Genomic DNA, 25,182 nt, shown 5'->3' on the forward strand with positions numbered 1-25,182 from the left:
CTCAACCGTCAATCTACTGGTGTACAGATTACTGAGCCTACTGGGCTCTATCATATCTACATTTGAAACTGTGTATGGAGTCAGCCTCCACCACATCACTGCCTAGTGCATTCCATTTACTAACTACTCTGACACTGAAAGAGTTCTTTCTAATGTCTCTGTGGCTCATTTGGGTACTCAGCCTCCACCTGTGTCCCCTTGTGCGTGTATGTGTATGTGTGTGTGTATATATATATATATATATATATATATATATATATATATATATATATATATATATATAAAATAAATATATACAATAAAACGTTATCAACCAATTTAACACAGAAGACAACTTTGGATAATGGGAATATCCCCCTCTCATGTCTTGAAGACATTACGTCCACTTCACAAGACACTGGACAAAAACCACCCAAGCTCAAACTCAAATTACCGGCAATACAGTGATAACGTGCAGTCATTAACATGCATCACAATTACCCAATCATCCCCTGGCTTGTATCATCACCCACATAACTATTCAAAGTCAGTCGCGAGACTCCTATCCTAGTCATTATGGAGAGTACCCCCCCCCCCAGCGTCCGGACAGGGGGGGGGGGGTCGTACTAGCCCTCCAGCGTCCGGAGAGGGTCATACTAGCCCTCCAGCGTCCGGAGAGGGGTCATACTAGCCCTCCAGCGTCCGGAGAGGGTCATACTAGCCCTCCAGCGTCCGGAGAGGGGTCATACTAGCCCTCCAGCGTCCGGAGAGGGTCATACTAGCCCTCCAGCGTCCGGAGAGGGGTCATACTAGCCCTCCAGCGTCCGGAGAGGGTCATACTAGCCCTCCAGCGTCCGGAGAGGGGTCATACTAGCCCTCCAGCGTCCGGAGAGGGGTCATACTAGCCCTCCAGCGTCCGGAGGGGGGGTCGTACTAGCCTTCCAACGTCCGGAGAGGGGTCATACTAGCCCTCCAGCGTCCGGAGAGGGTCATACTAGCCCTCCAGCGTCCGGAGAGGGGTCATACTAGCCCTCCAGCGTCCGGAGAGGGTCATACTAGCCCTCCAGCGTCCGGAGGGGGGGTCGTACTAGCCCTCCAGCGTCCGGAGAGGGGTCATACTAGCCCTCCAGCGTCCGGAGAGGGTCATACTAGCCCTCCAGCGTTCGGAGAGGGTCATACTAGCCCTCCAGCGTCCGGAGGGGGTCGTACTAGCCCTCCAGCGTCCGGAGGGGGTCGTACTAGCCCGGCTAGCTTCCACTTCACAAGTTTAAGTACGTTTATTGAGACAATAAAATACATCTTAAAGGGATAGAGTAGCTTAGGCTATTTCTACCCCCTTCCACTTCACTTGCTGCCTCTGGTAAACAGCCACAAATCAGAGTCGTAATGGCAGCATGTTTAAGAACGTTATGCGTCATAAATTTCGCGGAAATTACGACAAATTGTAGATGAATTCTCGGCTAAACTGTGGCAAACACGAACCCAGTTGAGTTAGGCAGCTGTGTGGATACTCTTGATCGAGAAGGAAGAGCATCGAATGTATGAGGTCTGGGACATTCTTTATTAGCATTGCAAATTTCTATATATTGTTTCTCTATTGTACTCCATACACTCTCTCCGTTTATCCCTTGTTTCGTGTTCAGGATAGACCATGTTTATCTAATTTTATGGCCCTGCCTTTGATCTGTGCTCACGGGAGACATCTCCCGTCACGTAGGGTGTAGTCGCACCTCCACAGATCTCCAGTATCAGCTCTTGATACTGGTAATGGCTCAAAAGGGCCACCACTTACGGGCTATTCATGCCCGTGCCACCTCCTGGGTGGCTTAATCTTTATCAATCAATCAATCGATCTGTGCTGCTTGGCGTCACAAGTACCAGTACCTGTGCATTTCCCATCCTTTCTGGAATCTTCCCATTCTCTATGTATGATGTCCGTAAGCAATGAGACACAGTCCATATCCGTTCACTATGGTTTCAGTTTAGTTACCTGAGCGCGCCACACACCTCTTTACACCCCGAGTTAATTACGTACCCCCCCCCCTACACACCCGAATTACACACATGCACCATAACCGAGTTAAAGGATTTGGACCAAAAGTGGCTCTTGCGCAGTAGCTGCTAAGGCTCCCGAGCCTATAGAGTAGATAAATGATAGTCGGCCATACACGTCCAGACGTCCTGAGCCCATCTTGGAGGGGTTCCTACCTGAGAGGGATCTGATGCCGAGGAGTGATTACCTGGGCTCTCTGTGGTAGGTAATCTTAGACCAGGTAAGAGGCATCAGGTAATAAAAAATAAGACTCATTGGATTGGTGTTGGGCTTAAAGCCGATAATATCAGCCACACGATGGCTCAAAGCCGTGACACTGGCTTGCTGACCAACCAGTAAGTATAATTCACCACTAACCAATCAGCAAGTATAATTCACTGATCAACCAGCAAGTATAATTCACTGATCAACCAGCAAGTATACTTCACCACTAACCAACCAGCAAGTATACTTCACCACTAACCAACCAGCAAGTATACTTCACCACTGACCAACCAGCAAGTATACTTCACCACTGACCAACCAGCAAGTATACTTCACCACTGACCAACCAGCAAGTATACTTCACCACTAACCAACCAACAAGTATACTTCACCACTAACCAACCAGCAAGTATACTTCACCACTAACCAACCAGCAAGTATACTTCACCACTGACCAACCAGCAAGTATAATCCACCACTGACCAACCAGCAAGTATAATCCACCACTGACCAACCAGCAAGTATACTTCACCACTAATCAACCAGCAAGTATACTTCACCACTAACCAACCAGCAAGTATACTTCACCACTAACCAACCAGCAAGTATACTTCACCACTAACCAACCAGCAAGTATACTTCACCACTAACCAACCAGCAAGTATACTTCACCACTAACCAACCAGCAAGTATACTTCACCACTAACCAACCAGCAAGTATACTTCACCACTAACCAACCAGCAAGTATACTTCACCACTAACCAACCAGCAAGTATACTTCACCACTAACCAACCAGCAAGTATACTTCACCACTAACCAACCAGCAAGTATACTTCACCACTAACCAACCAGCAAGTATACTTCACCACTAACCAACCAGCAAGTATAATCCACGACTAAAGATAACTCTCAGATTATATACACTGAAATGTAGGAAGCATCTCTTGGTATATATATATTCCTGTGGGACAATTATGCTCAATTCAAGTATAAATATACTTCTCCGGTTCACGTCAATTACGACAACTAATAACTAGACCATTTATATGTAATTTTCAATAAATAACATGAATACAAACTAATGTCAATAAAACTCTTCTGAGTGAATGAAGAAAAAATACCTAGACTAAGAATCATAACTTTCCTCCAATGTTTTTAACAAACATGTACACCATCCAGGATTTAAAATCGTGAATCTTATCTGAACTCAAAAAGCATTCGAATCCCCTTAATGATAAAAATAGCCACAAATGTAGGTTCGTGACGGCAAAAGCTATTTTACACTCGTTGTCACTACTAACCCTCTATATTCATCTCCCAATAAATCTCTCTAAAAATGCAAGCAAGAAAGGAGAAGTAATGTCCGGATGCGAACCTGGTCACCCAGCGCGGGGGATTCCAGACTTGCCAGGGCAACCCATCCTCCGAATTGACAGTACGATTTAATACTAAGTGTAATAAGTACATTTTCTTACTGTCATACACAGTGCATAATTACACTTATGGGGCTGTTACATTTACCCAACTCTCTCCCCCCGATTTAATTCTCCTCGTTTTCTATTAAGACACTCAGAATTTTAGGATGAAGTTTTCAATTTCAATGTGCTATACACAAGTTTTAAATATCAGGAATTTCTTTTTAAGGTTTATTAAAAAATATAGATTTTATACAAAATTTTTAAATATCCTGAGTTTCTTTACAATTTATTGATATATTTTAGTTTTGTTTTATTAGTTTTATAAAACTGTAATATCAATATAGCTATAGGTTAAGTACTAATTGTAATTAAGAAGCAATACAATTATCTTCAAAAACTAAGACGGTTAGGTGAGGTTGTGGTTTTCTATTCAGTTTTTCAGGTAAACTCAAATATTCACAATATATTTGACAGTACGATTTAATACTAAGTGAAAATAAGTACAATTCCTAACTGCATATAACAATGTAGGTTATCTTGAGATGATTTCGGGGCTTTAGTGTCCCCACGGCTCGGTCCAGGCCTCCACCCCCCCCCCCAGGAAGCAGCCAGTGACAGCTGACTAACTCCCAGGTACCCATTTACTGCTAGGTAACAGGAGCATCAGGGATGAAAGAAACTCTGCCCATTGTTTCTCCCCGGCGCCCGGGATCGAACCCGGGACCACAGGATCACGCATCCAGTGTTCTGTCCACTCAGCCGCCGGCTCCCACTGTAACCTCAACTTGATTTTTAACTGATGTTGTTACAACGCTGCACCAAAGAAACAATAGTAAAAAAATAGCATAGTTATGTTTGTGTATTTGCTGGAATAAGACCGGTATATTAAAATAATATGTTCACATACATATTCTCTGTATGAACATATGTTCTCTTGCTTCGTAGAGGAACACTATGAACAAATGAAGACACGTGAACACCTATATTCAGAAGCCGTTAAAACAAAATTTAGATGCCACTAAATTAATGCAGTGAATTTTTGTTTTGCTTTTCTTTATTCAATAATATATACAATATAATGATCATATTTACCAATGTTCCATATCACCACCGAGCATGAGCCGTAAACCCCAAATGTTGTACTTGATCCTGTCTTGCAAGAACCTTTACATTCTGTCTACCTGAGTAACCCTCCTGCCTGTCTATCTACACACAGTAACCCTCCTGCCTGTCTATCCACACACAGTAACCCTCCTGCCTGTCTATCCACACACAGTAACCCTCCTGCCTGTCTATCCACACACAGTAACCCCTCCTGCCTGCCTATCCACACACAGTAACCCTCTTGCCTGTCTATCCACACACAGTAACTCTCTTGCCTGTCTATCCACACACAGTAACCCTCCTGCCTGTCTATCCACACACAGTAACCCTCCTGCCTGCCTATCCACACACAGTAACCCTCTTGCCTGTCTATCCACACACAGTAACTCTCTTGCCTGTCTATCCACACACAGTAACCCTCTTGCCTGTCTATCCACACACAGTAACCCTCCTGCCTGTCTATCCACACACAGTAACCCTCCTGCCTGTCTATCCACACACAGTAACCCTCCTGCCAGTCTATCCACACACAGTAACTCTCTTGCCTGTCTATCCACACACAGTAACCCTCCTGCCTGTCTATCCACACACAGTAACCCTCCTGCCTGTCCATCCACACACAGTAACCCTCCTGCCTGTCTATCCACACACAGTAACTCTCTTGCCTGTCTATCCACACACAGTAACTCTCTTGCCTGTCTATCCACACACAGTAACCCTCCTGCCTGTCTATCCACACACAGTAACCCTCCTGCCTGTCTATCCACACACAGTAACTCTCTTGCCTGTCTATCCACACACAGTAACTCTCTTGCCTGTCCATCCACACACAGTAACCCTCCTGCCTGTCTATCCACACACAGTAACCCTCTTGCCTGTCTATCCACACACAGTAACCCTCCTGCCTGTCTATCCACACACAGTAACTCTCTTGCCTGTCTATCCACACACTGTAACTCTCTTGCCTGTCTATCCACACACAGTAACTCTCTTGCCTGTCTATCCACACACAGTAACCCTCCTGCCTGTCTATCCACACACAGTAACCCTCCTGCCTGTCTATCCACACACAGTAACCCTCCTGCCTGCCTATCCACACACAGTAACCCTCCTGCCTGTCTATCCACACACAGTAACCCTCCTGCCTGTCTATCCACACACAGTAACCCTCTTGCCTGTCTATCCACACACAGTAACCCTCCTGCCTGTCTATCCACACACAGTAACCCTCCTGCCTGTCTATCCACACACAGTAACCCTCCTGCCAGTCTATCCACACACAGTAACTCTCTTGCCTGTCTATCCACACACAGTAACCCTCCTGCCTGTCTATCCACACACAGTAACCCTCCTGCCTGTCCATCCACACACAGTAACTCTCTTGCCTGTCTATCCACACACAGTAACCCTCCTGCCTGTCTATCCACACACAGTAACCCTCCTGCCTGTCTATCCACACACAGTAACTCTCTTGCCTGTCTATCCACACACAGTAACTCTCTTGCCTGTCCATCCACACACAGTAACCCTCCTGCCTGTCTATCCACACACAGTAACCCTCTTGCCTGTCTATCCACACACAGTAACCCTCCTGCCTGTCTATCCACACACAGTAACTCTCTTGCCTGTCTATCCACACACAGTAACTCTCTTGCCTGTCTATCCACACACAGTAACTCTCTTGCCTGTCTATCCACACACAGTATCCCTCCTGCCTGTCTATCCACACACAGTAACTCTCTTGCCTGTCTATCCACACACAGTAACCCTCCTGCCTGTCTATCCACACACAGTAACTCTCTTGCCTGTCTATCCACACACAGTAACTCTCTTGCCTGTCTATCCACACACAGTAACCCTCCTGCCTGTCTATCCACACACAGTAACTCTCTTGCCTGTCTATCCACACACAGTAACTCTCTTGCCTGTCTATCCACACACAGTAACTCTCTTGCCTGTCTATCCACACACAGTAACCCTCCTGCCTGTCTATCCACACACAGTAACCCTCCTGCCTGCCTATCCACACACAGTAACCCTCCTGCCTGCCTATCCACACAGTAACCCTCCTGCCTGCCTATCCACACACAGTAACCCCTCCTGCCTGCCTATCCACACAGTAACCCCTTCTACCTGCCTATCCACACAGTAACCCTCCTGTCTGCCTATCCACACACAGTAACCCCTCCTGCCTGCCTATCCACACAGTAACCCCTCCTGCCTGCCTATCCACACACAGTAACCCCTCCTGCCTGCCTATCCACACACAGTAACCCTCCTGCCTGTCTATCCACACACAGTAACCCTCCTGCCTGCCTATCCACACACAGTAACCCTCCTGCCTGACTGTCCACACACAGTAACCCTCCTGCCTGACTGTCCACACACAGTAACCCTCCTGCCTGCCTATCCACACACAGTAACCCCTCCTGCCTGACTATCCACACACAGTAACCCTCCTGCCTGCCTATCCACACACAGTAACCCCTCCTGCCTGCCTATCCCCACACAGTAACCCCTCCTGCCTGTCTATCCACACACAGTAACCCCTCCTGCCTGCCTATCCACACACAGTAACCCCTCCTGCCTGCCTATCCACACACAGTAACCCCTCCTGCCTGCCTATCCACACACAGTAACCCTCCTGCCTGCCTATCCACACACAGTAACCCTCCTGCCTGCCTATCCACACACAAAAAAATGTAATCAGAAAGCAGCAAAATTATTGTATTCTTAATTTTCTTGCATTTTGTCAATATGAAATATTAAAATCCTTATTAAATCCACTCTAATAGAGCTTAAAGAGTGTCTGTAATCCAGTCTTGTGGTGAATTAACTGACCTCCGGCTGGCACATGAGCGTCCACACGGAGGTCCGCTTTGTATTAAAGCATCTTCCAAGAACCTGAACTGGGACTGAAAGAACCAGACAGAAAAAGTGAGGTTTAAACGAAAAACTTCTCGTCGACTCGACCACAAAAGGGTCTGGACTCCGTCTAGATGTTCCATTTTTTAATGATGAAATAAACTTTTATGCTATACCACACCCACTGTTGTACTAGGCTTTTTTTTATTAACTCTGGGAAAGAATTCCTCTTGCCGCTACTGCGTCCTTTGATGATCTGAAGTCAATGAGCCGCGACAAATTCTAAAGCATTAATTTGAAGATTACTATTATTAGTTATCAAAAGAAACTGCTAACTAAAAAAAAAATTAAAAAATATGAACGCTGTTAATCAACTTCTATTCACGTTGGAGCAGCCTTTTGAAATTGTCTTGACGCGAGGCTACCAGGTTCAAATAGGAAGATGCACGAGAGGGCAACACCGCCAACACATGGAATATTCCTAATTTACCATACTGGCATTTTGCTAAAAGTTCAACGCATGTTATGATATAAATGGGTCGTTGCCATCAATACTGGAACCATCAATAGATCTCTTTAATTACCCTGCGGGAAAAACATGCTAGAGTGATGTCGAAATAACATTAGGACAACATTGATCAACGTTCTGTCAATGTTACATCAATGTCATTTGCCCAGATTTGTCCGGGGGTTACCAGCTACTGTGACATCAGTGCAAGGAGTTTATACGAGATGTTTTCCTGTACTAGTCGGTATGAACTATTCTTTGTACGAAACACTTCCGGTATTTCATCAGTGGCAGCTACTGTAATAACCCAGATTTCACCACAAAAAAAAGCGTATTGAATAAAAAAGTTAACGTCTAATTAAGTCTCTCACAATTACTATAATCACCGTCGTAATTAATACGTAATACTGTCCAGGAGACATTCCCACCCTTAGGAAGACAGCGAGGCCGGCGCGCTAACTTTATAGTGTTCATAAATCTACCTAGGTACATATTGGGTCAATTTCCTAGCGCCCAAACGTTATCATTCCAGCGGTGCTCCCACCACCATCCAAATCCCCAACCCTGATTACAGCTCAATAAATGTGGGGAGAAATTTTCAGGCCAATTTTACACGGCGTACCTTAAGTCATTGGCTATCTTATGTGTTACCTTTAGCCAACGAAATAATGCAAAGGAATAGTATAAAGGCTTCAGGGCATTATTTTTGTAAAATATGTGTCAGCTACTTGATACTGTATACTGACCTTGCCTTTATTTCACCTCACTTTAATTCTTAAGCAACTGATGTTCTCAGGCGGATTTGTAACGTTGAAGGTTTTTTTTTAATGATGAACAGTAAACACGTGTATGATGCTCCCACATATAGTTCCTAGAGTAGAGGAGGCATATCCACTCTTTAACTGGCGAGTAATATGGGCAAACTTATTTTGTCTAGTGAACATCATTATTTGGGCGAACCTTCATGTTAAATTTATTGCCCCAAAACAACGTGAACTATTGTATCGCTATATTCACGAGACCCTCCCTACAAATGATAGGTTGTTGATGTTGGGCATTAAGGACAGCAATAGGTGTGTGACCAATGAAATTGAGAATATACATGTATTTTATTTCTGTAAGGAGAAAGTTGTTCTTGTAAACTGGATTACAGATACCCTTAAAGCTTTATGTGGACCAAACATTAGAGTGGATTTAATGAGGTTTTTAATGTTTCATATCGACATAAAATGCAAGAAAATTAAGAATACAATAATTATGCTATCTTTTTATTATATTTTTTGTGTGTGGATAGGCAGGCAGGAGGGTTACTCAGTAGACAAAATATTGAAGTTCTTGCGAGGCAGGATCAGGTATAACATTTGGGGTTTACGGCTCATGTTCGGTGATATGGAAAATTGGTTTACTGAGAATTATATAAAATATATAAATATAGTATTTTCCCTTGTAAATTGATGTAAATATGATCTTTATATTGTATATTATTTAATAAAGAAAAAAAGAATGCCAGGTGATTTCAACGCCAAACAGGTAAGTATCAAGAGATTCATCATTCTCAAGATGATACGGTTCTTACAGAATAATTTTTCACATACGCTTCCTTCCCTCGCATCCCGCCTCTGAACATTCAATAAATTCCATCAACAACACTGAATCTGCTACCCACCACACCATTTCCTCGTGTCCCAGCTTACCCACCCATCGGTCCAAAGCAAAGTTACTAATCCATAAAATAATTTAATTTCATTGCAGCTATGAGATCCCCTTCCATCTACAGATTAATCGAAATATATCTTTTATTGCTCCCAACCCTACAACGCCGTTTTCCAATTGTCGATAAAATTAAAATACAATAAAAAAAATTGTTATATTTTCCGGTGAACAAATAATTTCACCAAACTGTCCACAAACATACAGGCTGTCAATTCCTTTCTAACTCATCAGCGGCCAACCATGCCCCCTATTAAGACTTACTCACCAAATCCCAACAACCACAAAAAAGTCCACCTTCCATCATCTTAACCATCCCCCCGACAAGATGGAGTCCCATCAACCCGAAGAGTCCACCTATCCCATCCTCTTAACCAACCATCACCTCTAGAATCAACCCCCACAAAGTCATTTTCCCGAGCGACCAACCACCTACAAGGCACCTCTTCCAAAACCACCAATCGCCCGCCAATTCCACCCGACGCCCCCAATCTGCTTGACAACCCCGAGACCACATCCTGGATGCAACTAACAACATGACACGAAGAACTGTCGTCACTGGCTCATGATTTACAGAGCTCATCACCATTACAGGAAAATTGCACTAGGGACAATTACCTATCACCTCAGGTTCTTGCGGCTACAGGAGGATAGGAAGATAATCTTGGCATGTATTTCATGAACTCGAGACATTCCCTTTGTCCCTGTAGGGTTGTGATTCAAAGTTATTCCACACATGTATAACACGAGTATAATTCGATTTGTGCAATGCGTTTAATTCGATCAGTGAGGATAACCCACCGATATCAGCGAAAATGGTACTGTCAATTTGGCTAAATATCTAAGACGCATCGTTCATGTTTCAGATAAGGTAGCATTTAGTCCTCATGTAATATGTGTACCTTACGCTTAGTTTCGGGCCTACACGCTGAAAATGTAACGTGTCACGTCTATTACTAATGGCAGGTGTCATGTCTGCTACAGGTGTCATGTCTACCAGTGGTGTTTATTCAAGCCGTTCTCGAAGTAGGGTGATTATACAGAATGGCCGCCCGCCCTGGCCGCCCGCCCTGGTTCAACACTTGGATATTTATCTAGATATTTGTGAGGCTCCGAAGACTTAATAATTTTCCAATAATATTCCTAAATTATAATTACGGTATTGTATTATAAATCCAGGGTTTAAAACGGAAATTGTTTGTGGTGTATATATATATATATATATATATATATATATATATATATATATATATATATATATATATATATATATATATATATATATAATTATGTTGTGGTTTTATTTGATACTCTCCAAGGCAAACGTTTTCTTTTATTGTAAAATTCTAGGGGATTCTGAAGCAGTTTTTGAATGGCATTTTATATGTTTGAGAATAATTAATGAACCGTTTTAAGCTAACCTTACGTTAACCTCATCATGAACGGGGAATAAATTACATGTGGTTTTGAAGTGCTTATGACGAGGGTATATATATATACATCGTCCCAGAGGACAGGTTGCATCTATTACAGACGTCATCATGTATAGTTGTCCTATCTGTTACAGGCATCCTCTTCTATTGCTGGCGTCCTGTCTATTGCAGGCATCCTGTATTACAAGTGTCCTGCCTATTGCAGGCGTCCTGTATTACAAGTGTCCTGCCTATTGCAGGCGTCCTGTATTACAAGTGTCCTGTCTATTGCAGGCGTCCTGTATTACAAGTGTCCTGTCTATTGCAGGCGTCCTGTATTACAAGTGTCCTGCCTATTGCAGGCGTCCTGTATTACAAGTGTCCTGCCTATTGCAGGCGTCCTGTATTACAAGTGTCCTGTCTATTGCAGGCGTCCTGTATTACAAGTGTCCTGCCTATTGCAGGCGTCCTGTATTACAAGTGTCCTGTCTATTGCAGGCGTCCTGTATTACAAGTGTCCTGTCTATTGCAGGCGTCCTGTATTACAAGTGTCCTGCCTATTGCAGGCGTCCTGTATTACAAGTGTCCTGTCTATTGCAGGCGTCCTGTATTACAAGTGTCCTGTCTATTGCAGGCGTCCTGTCTATTGCAGGCGTCCTGTATTACAAGTGTCCTGTCTATTGCAGGCGTCCTGTCTATTGCAGGCATCCTGTATTACAAGTGTCCTGTCTATTGCAGGCGTCCTGTATTACAAGTGTCCTGTCTATTGCAGGCGTCCTGTATTACAAGTGTCCTGTCTATTGCAGGCGTCCTGTCTATTGCAGGCGTCCTGTATTACAAGTGTCCTGTCTATTGCAGGCGTCCTGTATTACAAGTGTCCTGTCTATTGCAGGCATCCTGTATTACAAGTGTCCTGTCTATTGCAGGCGTCCTGTATTACAAGTGTCCTGTCTATTGCAGGCATCCTGTATTACAAGTGTCCTGTCTATTGCAGGCGTCCTGTATTACAAGTGTCCTGTCTATTGCAGGGGTCCTGTATTACAAGTGTCCTGTCTATTGCAGGGGTCCTGTATTACAAGTGTCCTGTCTATTGCAGGCATCCTGTATTACAAGTGTCCTGTCTATTGCAGGCGTCCTGTATTACAAGTGTCCTGTCTATTGCAGGCGTCCTGTATTACAAGTGTCCTCTCCATTGCAGGCGTCCTGTATTACAAGTGTCCTGTCTATTGCAGGCGTCCTGTATTACAAGTGTCCTGTCTATTGCAGGGGTCCTGTATTACAAGTGTCCTGTCTATTGCAGGGGTCCTGTATTACAAGTGTCCTGTCTATTGCAGGCATCCTGTATTACAAGTGTCCTGTCTATTGCAGGCGTCCTGTATTACAAGTGTCCTGTCTATTGCAGGCGTCCTGTCTATTGCAGGCGTCCTGTATTACAAGTGTCCTGTCTATTGCAGGCGTCCTGTCTATTGCAGGCGTCCTGTATTACAAGTGTCCTCTCCATTGCAGGCGTCCAGTCTATTCAAATCAAATAAACATTTCCCATGAATGATTGTACATTTATAATTGGGGAAAAGTTTACATAAGTCTAATGTACAATAAGAGTCACAATAACAACGCAGCACTCATTGTCAGAACCAAAAACGTAATCCCCTAACAAGATATACGAACCATTACACTACTGGCCCGACTAAGCAGGTGTATAGCAAGTCTTGATCACACTAAAATTACATTTTAGGTAATTATATATATATATATATATATATATATATATATATATATATATGTCGTACCTAGTAGCCAGAACTCACTTCTCAGCCTACTATTCAAGGCCCGATTTGCCTAATAAGCCAAGTTTTCCTGAATTAATATATTTACTATAATTTTTTTCTTATGAAATGATAAAGCAACCCTTTTCTCTATGTATGAGGTCAATTTTTTTTTATTGGAGTTAAAATTAACGTAGATATATGACCGAACCTAACCAACCCTACCTAACCTAACCTAACCTATATTTATAGGTAAGGTTAGGTTAGGTAGCCAAAAAAAGCTAGGTTAGGTTAGGTTAGGTAGGTTAGGTAGACGAAAAAACATTAATTCATGAAAACTTGGCTTATTAGGCAAATCGGGCCTTGAATAGTAGGCTGAGAAGTGCGTTCTGGCTATTAGGTACGACATATATATATATATATATATATATATATATATATATATATATATATTCGATTTTCCTTACTACTTACATGGTGCCAATTGAGGAGTTCGTGACAGGAGCTTGTTATAAGGACAGGTGTTCAACGCAGGCAACACGCGCGGAGAACCACCCTCTGCTTGCCGACACCATGTCCAGGATAACATTTACACCCCATAAATCCTCTGGAGGTGTTGCCACAAGGACCACGATAGCCACGGTCGAGCGCCCGCCTTTGGCTGCAGGAGCCAGGAGGTAAAAATAGTGATTTGGCGCCTAATATTCCCTCCCCTCTGGGATTACAAGACTGCGCATGCTCTCCTGGAGCTGGTAGTTTCTGCCGTGGGGACCCGACTATTTTGGCCGCTGAATCACTCACGCACACAAAAGGATAAAATATTAAAGTGTTTCTGAATAGCCATTTAATGATATTCACTTCATGCTGATGGTACTTTCGAGTTAGCTAAGGCGTTCAATCACGTACATTAAGGTAGAGGTTACAATTGCCCGCGTGTGTCGAGTTACTCGGAACGTCAAGCGTCACATGTGTACATACATGGCTGCGCGTGCTAAGAGTAGCCTAGCTCCCTCGTGGGCACGACAGCCGGCTCCCTCGTGGGCGCGACAGCCGGCCCCCTCGTGGGCACGACAGCCGGCCCCCTCGTGGGCGCAACAGCCGGCCCCCCTCGTGGGCACGACAGCCGGCCCCCTCGTGGGCGCGACAGCCGGCCCCCCTCGTGGGTGCAACAGCCGGCCCCCTCGTGGGCACCACAGCCGGCCCCCTCGTGGGCACGACAGCCGGCCCCTCGTGGGCACGACAGCCGGCCCCTCGTGGGCACAACAGCCGGCTAAGGAACAGTAGCCACTTGCCATGTATTCCGGAAACGTCATATTTTGCTTCAGACGCCAAACAAATAACGGCCTCAAAGAGCAGACACTTTGTGTGAAACGAATGAGCTAAAACAAGTGACATTATATATTACTTCGCAAAACAAAAGTAACCTCGCGGACCGTGTTATAGCGCAGGTGTCAAAATAACCAACAAAGACCTGGGGCCGGATTCACGAATCAGTTACGCAAGAACTTACGAACCTGTACAACTTTTCTCAATCTTTGGCGGCGTTGTTGTATTTATTAAGCAGTTCGTGAACCCCGAGGTTCTCTTTCTCTCTCTCTCTAACCATAAAGATTGACTTGTAAGCATCCTAGAAAGATGTACAGGTTTCGCAAAAGGAAAAGGATAGTTTTTATCTTGAGAATTTTCAAAGTATTCAACCCCTTTAAGAGGAGAAATCTCGCAGCCTAGCTATCAAGCCTCGCAGCCTAGCTATCAAGCCTCGCAGCCTAGCTATCATGCCTCGCAGCCTAGCTATCATGCCTCGCAGCCTAGCTATCAAGCCTCGCAGCCTAGCTATCATGTCTCGCAGCCTAGCTATCAAGCCTCGCAGCCTAGCTATCAAGCCAGAGTCGTAGCCTCACTCAAGATGTGGCGTCATTCAGCGCATCAACGAGAATACTGATTTAATATACCTATTAAAAAGAGTTGTGATTATACTTATCATGTAACGTGGTATAATTATAAGCTGTGACTCTACTTATATAACGTGCTGATATACCTATGATGTGTGATTATACTGATTATGCTCACAACGAAATGTATAAAGCGTGTTTTTTTTCTTTGAGTTCAAGGTTAACGTAACTAAAAACACCACAAGTTTGATTCACACAAGTAAACAAGAAAAAACTAAATAATGTAATCGCGATTAAAACAAATTAAATGGGATTTTAGAAACGATATAATTGGATTTTTTTTAGTTTGCTGCCAAGAGGACGCGAGGATATTTGTATATAGACTCATGGGGAGCTGCCATATTTAGATATATATTCCCATGGAGAGCTGCCGTAATTAGATATAGACCCATGGGGAGCTGCCATATTTAGATATAGACCCATGGGGAGCTGCCATATTTAGATATAGACCCATGGGGAGCTGCCATATTTAGATATAGACCCATGGGGAGCTGCCATATTTAGATATAGACCAATGGGGAGCTGCCATATTTAGATATAGACCAATGGGGAGCTGCCATATTTAGATATAGACCCATGGGGAGCTGCCATATTTAGATATAGACCCATGGGGAGCTGCCATATTTGGATATAGACCAATGGGGAGCTGCCATATTTAGATATAGACCCATGGGGAGCTGCCATATTTGGATATAGACCCATGGGGAGCTGCCATATTTAGATTCGGCCCTAAGGGGGCCTGACAGCTCAGTGGACAGCGCTTCTTATTCGTAGTCCTGAGGTTCCGGGTTCGATCCCTGGTGGAGGCGGAAACAAATGGGCAAAGTTTCTTTCACCCTGATGCCCTGTTACCTAGCAGTAAAATAGGTAACTTTAAGTTAGACAGCTGCTACGGGCTGCTTCCTGGGGGTGTGTAACAAAAAAGGAGGCCTGGTCGAGGACCGGGCCGCGGGGACGCTAAGCCCCGAAAGATAACCTCAAGATAGATACGATGCGCCATTATATCCGTATACGAAAATCTGCCATGAAAGAATTAATGCTATCCATACCACATATCAAGTATGCGTTTTAAACGTAAAATATTTATTAGTAAAACATTAATACTAAAGTCAAGAAAAATTATTATGTGATGTATTATCAAAGCAATTATAGATATTCGTGTAGCACGCTGGCAACAAATAACTACTCCATAAAAATGGAGAAGTCTGATAAGTGAACCTCTGGATCAAATATAATTGCTGTACCAAACAAGTATAATCCTTGAAAAAAAATTTAAGAAGTATAATCCTTGAGAGCAATAATATTCCCAATTATCCACTCATGGCTGCCTAAAAACTAACTTTCAACTATGACCTTTAATAGTTAAATGCTTGCTGGTGGTCGACGAAATTACCATTGGCGAAAATTATGGCTTATTAGTGTTCCTACTAGACTTCCAATGAACTGGCTTAAGTGGAAACATCAACATTTCTAACAGGTTTCCAAAATCTCAAAACGGCTAGGCTTGTCAGTGGCTTCAAATTGCTACTCAGGGGGGTAGAAATAGCCTAATCTACTCTATCCCTTTGAGATGTATTTCTTTCTTATCTCAATAAACATACTTGAACTTGAAGGTCAGGGTTTCAAGCCAGTTTAATATACCTTCTGAGTGCATTATTAGCCTGAGAAGGTAATGAGTACATGTAGTCAGCCGTTGTGTGGTTTGTGATTAAGAAACCTTGCAGTAGCTTGAGAATATATGGATATATAAGCATCCAGTATGGAATTAGAGGTTCCTCCTTGCAAAGGGCGATGCTATGTCAACGGGACTGACATTCTAACTCGTCTTCCTAATAGAACGTCGCATGTTGACGTATTCTTTACCTAAAGTCAAAAATTGTCGTACTAGAACCAACCCGTCCTCCTAAAAAGAACGTCACTTTTGGCTCGTATGCGCGATATGGCCAAATTTGGACGTAATTTGAAATGAAATCGACTCACAAAAGTGACGTTCTGTTCCGTTTTCTATTTGAGTCGTCCCGCCTACGCGCAGACGTTATGAGAGGACACTACATTAACGTTTTTCATAACGTTTTGAAACTTTATGAGAATTTCCTGCCCACCTAACCTATCAGAGGACCCTTAACTTACTGTTGGTGAAAAACAAAATCCCACATTTATTTTAATTTTTTTTTCAATTTCAAATTACGTCCAAATTCGGCCATACGGGCAAACGGCCAAAAGCGACGTTCTTTTTAAGAGGACAGGTTGCTAGAACACGGTTGCGGCTCGGGAAATATACATACTGTTCCATTTTCTGTTTTGGGTCCTCTGGTAGGTTAGGATAGGAGACTTTAGTACGACAATTTCTTGACGTTTGGAAACCTTAGGAGGACGGGCTTGATATTCAGTTGTTGGCCAAACTTAGCGGTGGTTAACGTGACTGACCGAGAGAAGCACACATACCTGTGTGTGTCTGTGAGCGATCAACATTTGCAATGGCATCAGAGTCCATGATCGCCCTTACAATGACACGAGTGACCATAATCTCCCAATAGCTTTATTGCACAGGATCAACCGTGCTATTGCTTGAATATACACGATCACCCATGCTTACAGTGTTAGCAAATAAAAAGGAATTAACGCAGGAAATAAGATCTTAAAAGATCCTTCCGTATACATGTCACAGTGCACACAACACAGATTGATTGATGAAGATTAAGCCACATAAAAGGTGGCACGGGCATGAATAGCCCGTAAGTGGTGGCCCTTTTGAGCCATTATCAATATCAAGAGCTGATACTGGAGATCTGTGGAGGTGCGACTGCACCCTGCGTGACGAGAGATGTCTCCTGTGCACAACACAGTTCGCCAACAGACTTTAATATCAACCTAACCTAACCCAACCAAGCCAAACTTAATCTATTTGACCATACCCAATCCGGACTTTCTTTTCAGGGATAATCCCTGCGCGGGCCCTAAGCCTCTGGCTGGCCCACTAAGTGTTGCTGAACACACAATAGTACGGCTCAAGCCTCATGAAAAAAAAAAGTTAGCGATGACCTTGAAACTTGAACCAGTACCGCATCATCATTGTTTTTTTATATATACACACATCTGCTGCGTCACCCCATCCACCAGGCTTTGAATTAAAACCAGTTCAAAAGCTGGTTAAGTATACATAGCTTTCCCTATATGGTATATAATATGTTTAAACACACGACGGGGTGAAATTGAGTAAAAAAAGAAAATCTACAATTCAACGAGCCCCCCCTGGCTAACAAATCTGGATAAGCGGTTTATTTTTAGATAAAATTGTACCTTGTATTCTTCAAGTAACGGGGACGCTAACATATTGTTTACCTAACGGGAGGATACTAGATCAGTGCTAAGGTTGTGGGCTGTCAGGGGAGTTTACTTTCAAACGGAACTATGCACGACGTTCCATTTCTAACACGTGGGAGTTTAGTTTGGTGCATTTATGATGTTGGCAGTGCCCGTTCTGCAGGTGGTAGTGACCGTCATATCATGATATGAGTGAAGACGCTCATATCATGCCAACATGGCCCCTGTAGGGCCGAGTTAGGCACATCATGCCAGCAGTACGAACGAGGGAATAATAGCCTCGTCGTAACTAAATCCTAAATTCTTTTTTTGTTGCATCACCCAGGCTTATTTTCAATAGGCCTGTATACCATTTTTTTTTTTTTTTTTTTTTTTTTTTTTTTTTTATTATTTTCTACCACAGACGTGGCCACACATTTACAATGCTAACCAGCATATATACATTTTCTTCTGTCCTCCATGGACAGGGTTAGAGAAGTGTTAAACATACAGTTCAAGGGTTTATTGAACACTCAACCACAGAAGGTGATTCGGTGCTTTTAAAATGCTAAGCTAACCTACATACGTAAATACAAAGATACACAGATTTACGTACGCCCTACATAAAGTATTAGATGTGTCTTTTACATAGTGTCATTAATGTACATTCACAAAGGTGAAATGTAATTCTGATCAGCTTCCATATTTGCTTTATACCCATACATATACATACACACACACATACACATACATATATACACACATACATGCATTCACATACATTTGTCTCATTTACCCTGACAGGGTGAGGTAGCTGATAAAGAAACTAGTGTGCAATTAAGCACTTAATCACTGAAGGTGATGAAGGTGCTTTTACAAGCTCAGGTTATATAGTTACATCACATACATACATTGTATGATTGATACATTACATGGTCAATTTTGGATACAAGTCCAATATATCATCAAGTGTTCCAGTACTCATATAGTAACTACAGAGTTCAGCATACCTTAGCCCAGGAGGGCGAAAGTCAGTCAGTATGGGACATTCTACAATATAATGTTCAAGAGAGTGCATGTTTTCTCTTTCACAAAGTTGACACATTGTGTACTCGACATTTGGGTTTTGAGAAAGCTGCCAGATACGTCTATATCCCAGGCGTATTCTGGCCACTATAACATCACATTGCCGGGTTCTTGTTCTATTAGTCCCATATGTGAATGTCTCCTCACGATATCTATCATAATATTTAATGCTACAACTTTCAGGTCTTTGAGAATTTGTTAGGTCGGTGAGATTTTCATTAGATATTTGTTTAAGTATTCTCTTTGTCACTGCTAATGAAACACCCATATCAATTTCTACCACTGGTTTTCTGCAAGCTGACTTAGCAAGCATATCAACAGTGTCATGCCTTGAGATGCCAACATGTGATGGTATCCATAGGAATTTAATCTCAAATCTGTTTTCTTTGGCAGCTAAAACATTCATTCGAATATCACTGACTATTTTCTGGGTGTCACTACTATGTGCGTTCAATGCCAGGAGTGCACTCTGCGAGTCACAGTATATAAGTCCACTGCCTTTGTCTTTTAAAAATTCAGTGGCAAGGTATATGCCTGCAAGTTCGGTTTGAGTTGTACTTGCCCAGTCATTGACGCGCTTCATTGCTGTATGTACGAGAGAAGATTGTTCAAATATGTTACATGCACATCCGGTACATCGTCCACCTTCTTCTACAGAGCCGTCGGTATAGCACTGATAAACATCGTTACCCATACTCTGAGTACTTTCAGTGATGCTTTTCAGTGTTAACTGTTTTAACAATGAAGTGTGCACACTATCTTTCTTGGGCGCATTTACAAAATCAACTGATAGATCCCAGTTATCCCATGGAGTAATTGGCTGATTAATCATTAGTCGAGTTGGGTACATATTTAATATTTTGATGGAGTTGGCTACCTTGTAGAACCAATATACATAATCAGATTTCGTTCTTCTTCTATAGACCTCAGGTGAGTGTAGCATATTAGAAAGTTTAGCTTGAAACTTCATGTGTTGTCTAGATCTACTCAATGCCTTCACGCCGAAAACTGTGCTAATAGACAAGATTCTCTCACCTATGGTAGGTAATTTTAACTCTGCTCTCATGTTAACTATTCTCGTGGACTTTGGAGCCCCAAGGATGAGACGCATAGCTTCATTTTGCAAGGTTTCAAGAGATTTCAGCTCTTTGTCAGTATACAGTGTGAGATGTAGAGCATTGTAGTCAATCACAGAGCGTATAAATGATACATAAAACATTCTAGCAAGTCTCACGTTAAGCCCATGATTGACACCAACAAGGACCCGCAAGGGCTTTAATCTCTCCCAAAGTCTCCTCTTGAGAGAAGAAAGGTACCCAGGGTCGTTAATGGGGACACCAAGGTATCTGTAAGACTCGCAGTTCTCAAGTGCTCGCCCATCTATATGATAATTGGGTGGTGGAATACCACATGGAATGAGGGCACGAGTTTTCTGTACAGAGATAAGGAGGCCACATTCCTCAGCTCTAGTAGCAAAAGCGTCGAGCAGAACTTGCATTCTAGGCTCGGTGGCAGCCTGTAAACATATATCATCAGCACAACAAATGACAGTGTCTTCATTATTAGTTGGAAGATCTTTAATAAGTTTATGCATCAGAACGTTGAACAATAAGGGACTGAGGACCCCTCCTTGTGGAGTTCCCAGTTCAAAGTGTTTGCTCTCTGTGCTTTTAACACCATTAAACAAAACATATGCTGTTCGATTAGACAAATAGCCCTTTATCCATTTCAGTAATTTTCCTTGTATTCCCAGCTCGGCAAGCTGTTCCAGTATGATTCCTCTGTTTGCTGTATCAAAAGCTGCTGCTAGGTCGATGAAGACTGTTTGGGGGGAAGCTTCAATATGTGCGAAGTACTCAGCAAAACAGTGTTGTGTACTGAGCCCAGGCATAAATCCAAACAGTTGGGGTGACAGGTGCCCCTGTATACGATACATGAGTCGGTTAAGAACAATACGTTCAAGCACTTTACAAACACACGATGTTAAAGATATGGGTCTATAATTATCTGAGTGTGGTTTGGGGATAGGAACAATGACACTCTTTGTCCAAGCATCAGGTAATACTCCTTCACGTAAACTCATTCTGTACAACACTAATAGTGGATTACCTGGTACGTGTGAGACTAATCTCAGTAGACTGTAAGTAATACCATCCTCTCCAGGAGCAGTTGATTTTCCCATCTTTAGTGCATGATTTAATTCCCATTCAGTTACATCATTAAGGTCCGACACGTCGATAGCTGTACAGGCAAGATTGATGGTTCGTTGTCTGTTGGGGCGTGTGTCATCAAGTTTGTGCTGTATGTTAATTGGGAGTGAGTCGTAGCTTGATGTTAGTGCCCATTGGCTGTATACCATTGCCTGGCTTACACTGTTAGGTTAAGTTGATTATTTTAACAAATATGTTTAGGCCTGTTTTCGAGTTATATTTGTTGCATTGGCTAGTTAGGTAAATTTGCCTTGCAGTCTCGGAACGCAAGGATTTGCATTCATAGCTAGTCACAGCTGAAATGCTCAGTATTTTGTATGTTGAATATGCAATAGTTAAATTATAATAATATATGCAAATGAGAGAGGCATACTTTGTGCTCTTTAATCAAAACAATATCATGTAATTTGCATATCTTGGGTCTAGCATGTTGTATTTAGCATATTGAGTATCATTTTATTTGTGTGCAACCAGCAGTTCCTGTTATGTTTTGAGATTATAAATACAGGTATTTAGTTCAGACCACTTAGGGACATGGGGAGGTTACTTACTTACTCAGATCTTTCTACCAGTCGGCTGATGCGTTTTTGATTTCAAAAACTAATGTCCTTAGTTATGGCAGCCAGTGTGAATATTACATACAAGTTCCGGAGAGTAACGTATTGGAGTAATGTAAAATGTTGGCAATGTACACATTGCACACATAAATTACAATTGCACGATGCATCAAATGAGCAAATCCACAAGAGCCGTGACGAGGATTCGAACCTGCGTCCGAGAGAATCCTCGTCACGGCCCTTGTGGATTTCTTCGTTGGCAATGTATTCTACACTTGTCAAAAATCAATATAAAAGATTCATGGAAAGTTGTTAGGAGTCTATTTGGCATCTCTTGGCTAGGGGGGCTGGCCAGCGCCACTCTGTAGCCAAAAGAGGCACACATCACAGCCCGTCCTCCTAAGGTTTCCTAACGTCAAGAAATTGTCGTACTAAAGACCCCCCCCCCCTTATCCTAACCTACCAGAGGACCCAAAACAGAAAACGGATCAGTATGCCAATTTCGCGAGCCGCTACCATTTTTCTAGTGCGACCATTTTTGGTCTAAGGTAGAGTATTAGTCAAAATGTGGCGCTCTATTAGGAGCACGGGTTGCACATCATGCCAGCCTTTCAACCGTAGCTCTATGCTTCATCAAATATTCTCTCACCAAACTGTCCTCTCAACTAATAGGTCACATTTGTTACGTTATCCTAACCATCGCTACAAATGTAGCGTATTAAGTATTGATTAACAAATATTCACGTTTTCTATGCATCGGACTCTATAGTTTAGGGGGAAGGGGGGGGGGGGGCTAGGAGGAGGGTAGGGAGGGGGGGGGTTCGTGGACTTCTGGTTAGACAAAAGTTGCATTTTTACAGAGTAGCACATCGAGAGTCCTAACAGAGTTGTCGTCATTTTCCTGTTTTACGGGCTATTCATACCCGTGCCACCTCTATCACATGCCTCTGTATGACTAACCATCCTGTGATGGGGATTGTTTAGCATCATGTAGTCCGCCAAGGTCTTTTTGCGCTACCACTCACAGGAAAAAGATCGTTTTTGCGCTACCGCTCACAGGATGAAGATCTTTTTGCGCTACCGCTCACAGGATGAAGATCTTTTTGCACTACCGCTCACAGGATGAAGATCTTTTTGCGCTACCCCTCACAGGATGAAGATCTTTTTGCGCTACCCCTCACAGGATGAAGATCTTTTTGCGCTACCCCTCACAGGATGAAGATCTTTTTGCGCTACCGCTCACAGGATGAAGATCTTTTTGCGCTACCGCTCACAGGATGAAGATCTTTTTGCGCTACCGCTCACAGGATGAAGATCTTTTTGCGCTACCGCTCACAGGATGAAGATGAAGTGCACAGTAAACTAACCGCCTCCGGTGGCAACAATGAAAGGTCACACTTACCAGAACAGGATGAAGGTCAACGCCGTACATGTCGAGCCACTTGACCTTCTCCAGGTAGCACATCTCCGCCTTGGACGGCACCTGTCCACTGTCGTACAAGGAAAACCAGTCATTAGTGTGTCTCCTCCACAACACATCAGGTGTGTGGCAGAAGATATAAGTCAACTGCACCCAGATTCACGAAGCAGTTACGCAAGCACTTACGAACCTGAACATCTTTTCTCAATCTTTGACGGCTTTGTTTACAATTATTAAACAGTTAATGAGCTCCGAAGCACCAGGAGGCTGTTTATAACAATAACAACAGTTGATTCTGAAGTTTTAATGCTTGTAAACTGCTTAATATATGCAACCTTAACCAATTAATTAATTCTCGTACTGTTACTGAGCTTTACCTTCGATAAGAGGCACATAATCGATTCAGGAACTGAACCCTCTAGTTCGTTTAGCTAAGCAAATAACAATCTTTTGACGCTAGTTACACAATTATTAATGTTATATATACATGTACACATACTCATCTTGAGATTATCTTGATTATCATAATTTACCTTCAAGTACTCTGGCTATCAGAGGTGATGGTCACAGCGCGCCCTATACTGCCTTGGGCCCCCTCCCATGGTGACTGTCCAGCTCCTTCTCCCATGTTGACTGCTGTTTGGTCCACCTCCCGCCTATCTCCTTTCGCACACACATCTACATCCGATTCTTTTATTTTGATGGGGATGGGAGGGGTGGGGTGAGAGGGGGGGGGAGGAAGAGATGTGGTAGGCATCCATCAGTCTCAGGAGACTATGGAATTGCGCTCTGGTTGTCGGTCTGGAGTGGCCTCTCCAGGGCGCAAAGCCAGGGTAGGTTGATACGGAGAAGCTGTTACCAAAGCAGCAGGTACACCCCCGCCCCCAGAGATGGGACTTACACATTCACACTCAGTCCAAGTATTAACCAGCTATGGTGTCTGATCTTCATTCCTCTCCTGTGTCCTCACTTTTCCTAGTCTTATTCCCTCTCCCCTTCCTTCCCCCCCCCCAACTTCCCTCTTTCTCAACTCAGGCGCTTATATCAGTCTTCAAGTCTTTAAGGCTTCACCTGACGACAACATTAACATACTCCGTGGACCCTTACATTATACACTCTAACTTCTCTCTCTCTCCTCAAAGTAAAGCTATATCTGCTTCCCTGTACCTTCAGTACCCTCTCTTTCTCCACCTCTCCACCACCCCAATTCCTGATTCTGTCATCTAGGGGGCCTATTACGCCTTGCCCCACCCCTTCCTTCCACTCCCCACTCTCACTTCACCAGGACTTAAGAATTACATAAAAGAATTCTTAATTCTTAAATTAAAATTAAAATTAAATTAAATTAAAATTCTTAAGAAGAATGGGAGCCGGTCGGCCGAGCGGACAGCACGCTGGGCTTATGATCCTGTGGTCCTGGGTTCGATCCCAGGCGCCGGCGAGAAACAATGGGCAGAGTTTCTTTCACCCTATGCCCCTGTTACCTAGCAGTAAAATAGGTACCTGGGTGTTGGTCAGCTGTCACGGGCTGCTTCCTGGGGGTGGAGGCCTGATCGAGGACCGGGCCGCGGGGACACTAAAAAGCCCCGAAATCATCTCAAGATAACCTCAAGATAAGATACAGAATCTGTAT

General features: G+C 43.3%; 1 protein-coding gene across 13 annotated transcripts in view; it reads right to left on the minus strand.

Moving 5' to 3' along the window:
• The window catches only part of LOC123761441 (band 4.1-like protein 4), an 817,171-nt gene that overhangs the window by 40,171 nt on the left and 751,818 nt on the right, over nt 1-25,182 (minus strand). For all 13 annotated transcript variants that reach the window (XR_011228615.1, XM_069324962.1, XM_069324958.1 and 10 more), the window contains one exon: nt 23,532-23,619. Coding sequence is in view for 12 of the 13 variants with exons in the window: in XM_069324962.1 (XP_069181063.1) it covers nt 23,532-23,619 (88 nt within the window). In the remaining variant the exon portion in view is untranslated. The remainder of the gene's footprint in view (nt 1-23,531; nt 23,620-25,182) is intronic.

The sequence above is a fragment of the Procambarus clarkii genome, chromosome 15 (assembly GCF_040958095.1).
Source record: "Procambarus clarkii isolate CNS0578487 chromosome 15, FALCON_Pclarkii_2.0, whole genome shotgun sequence".
In the NCBI taxonomy this organism is placed as follows: Eukaryota; Metazoa; Arthropoda; class Malacostraca; order Decapoda; family Cambaridae; genus Procambarus; species Procambarus clarkii.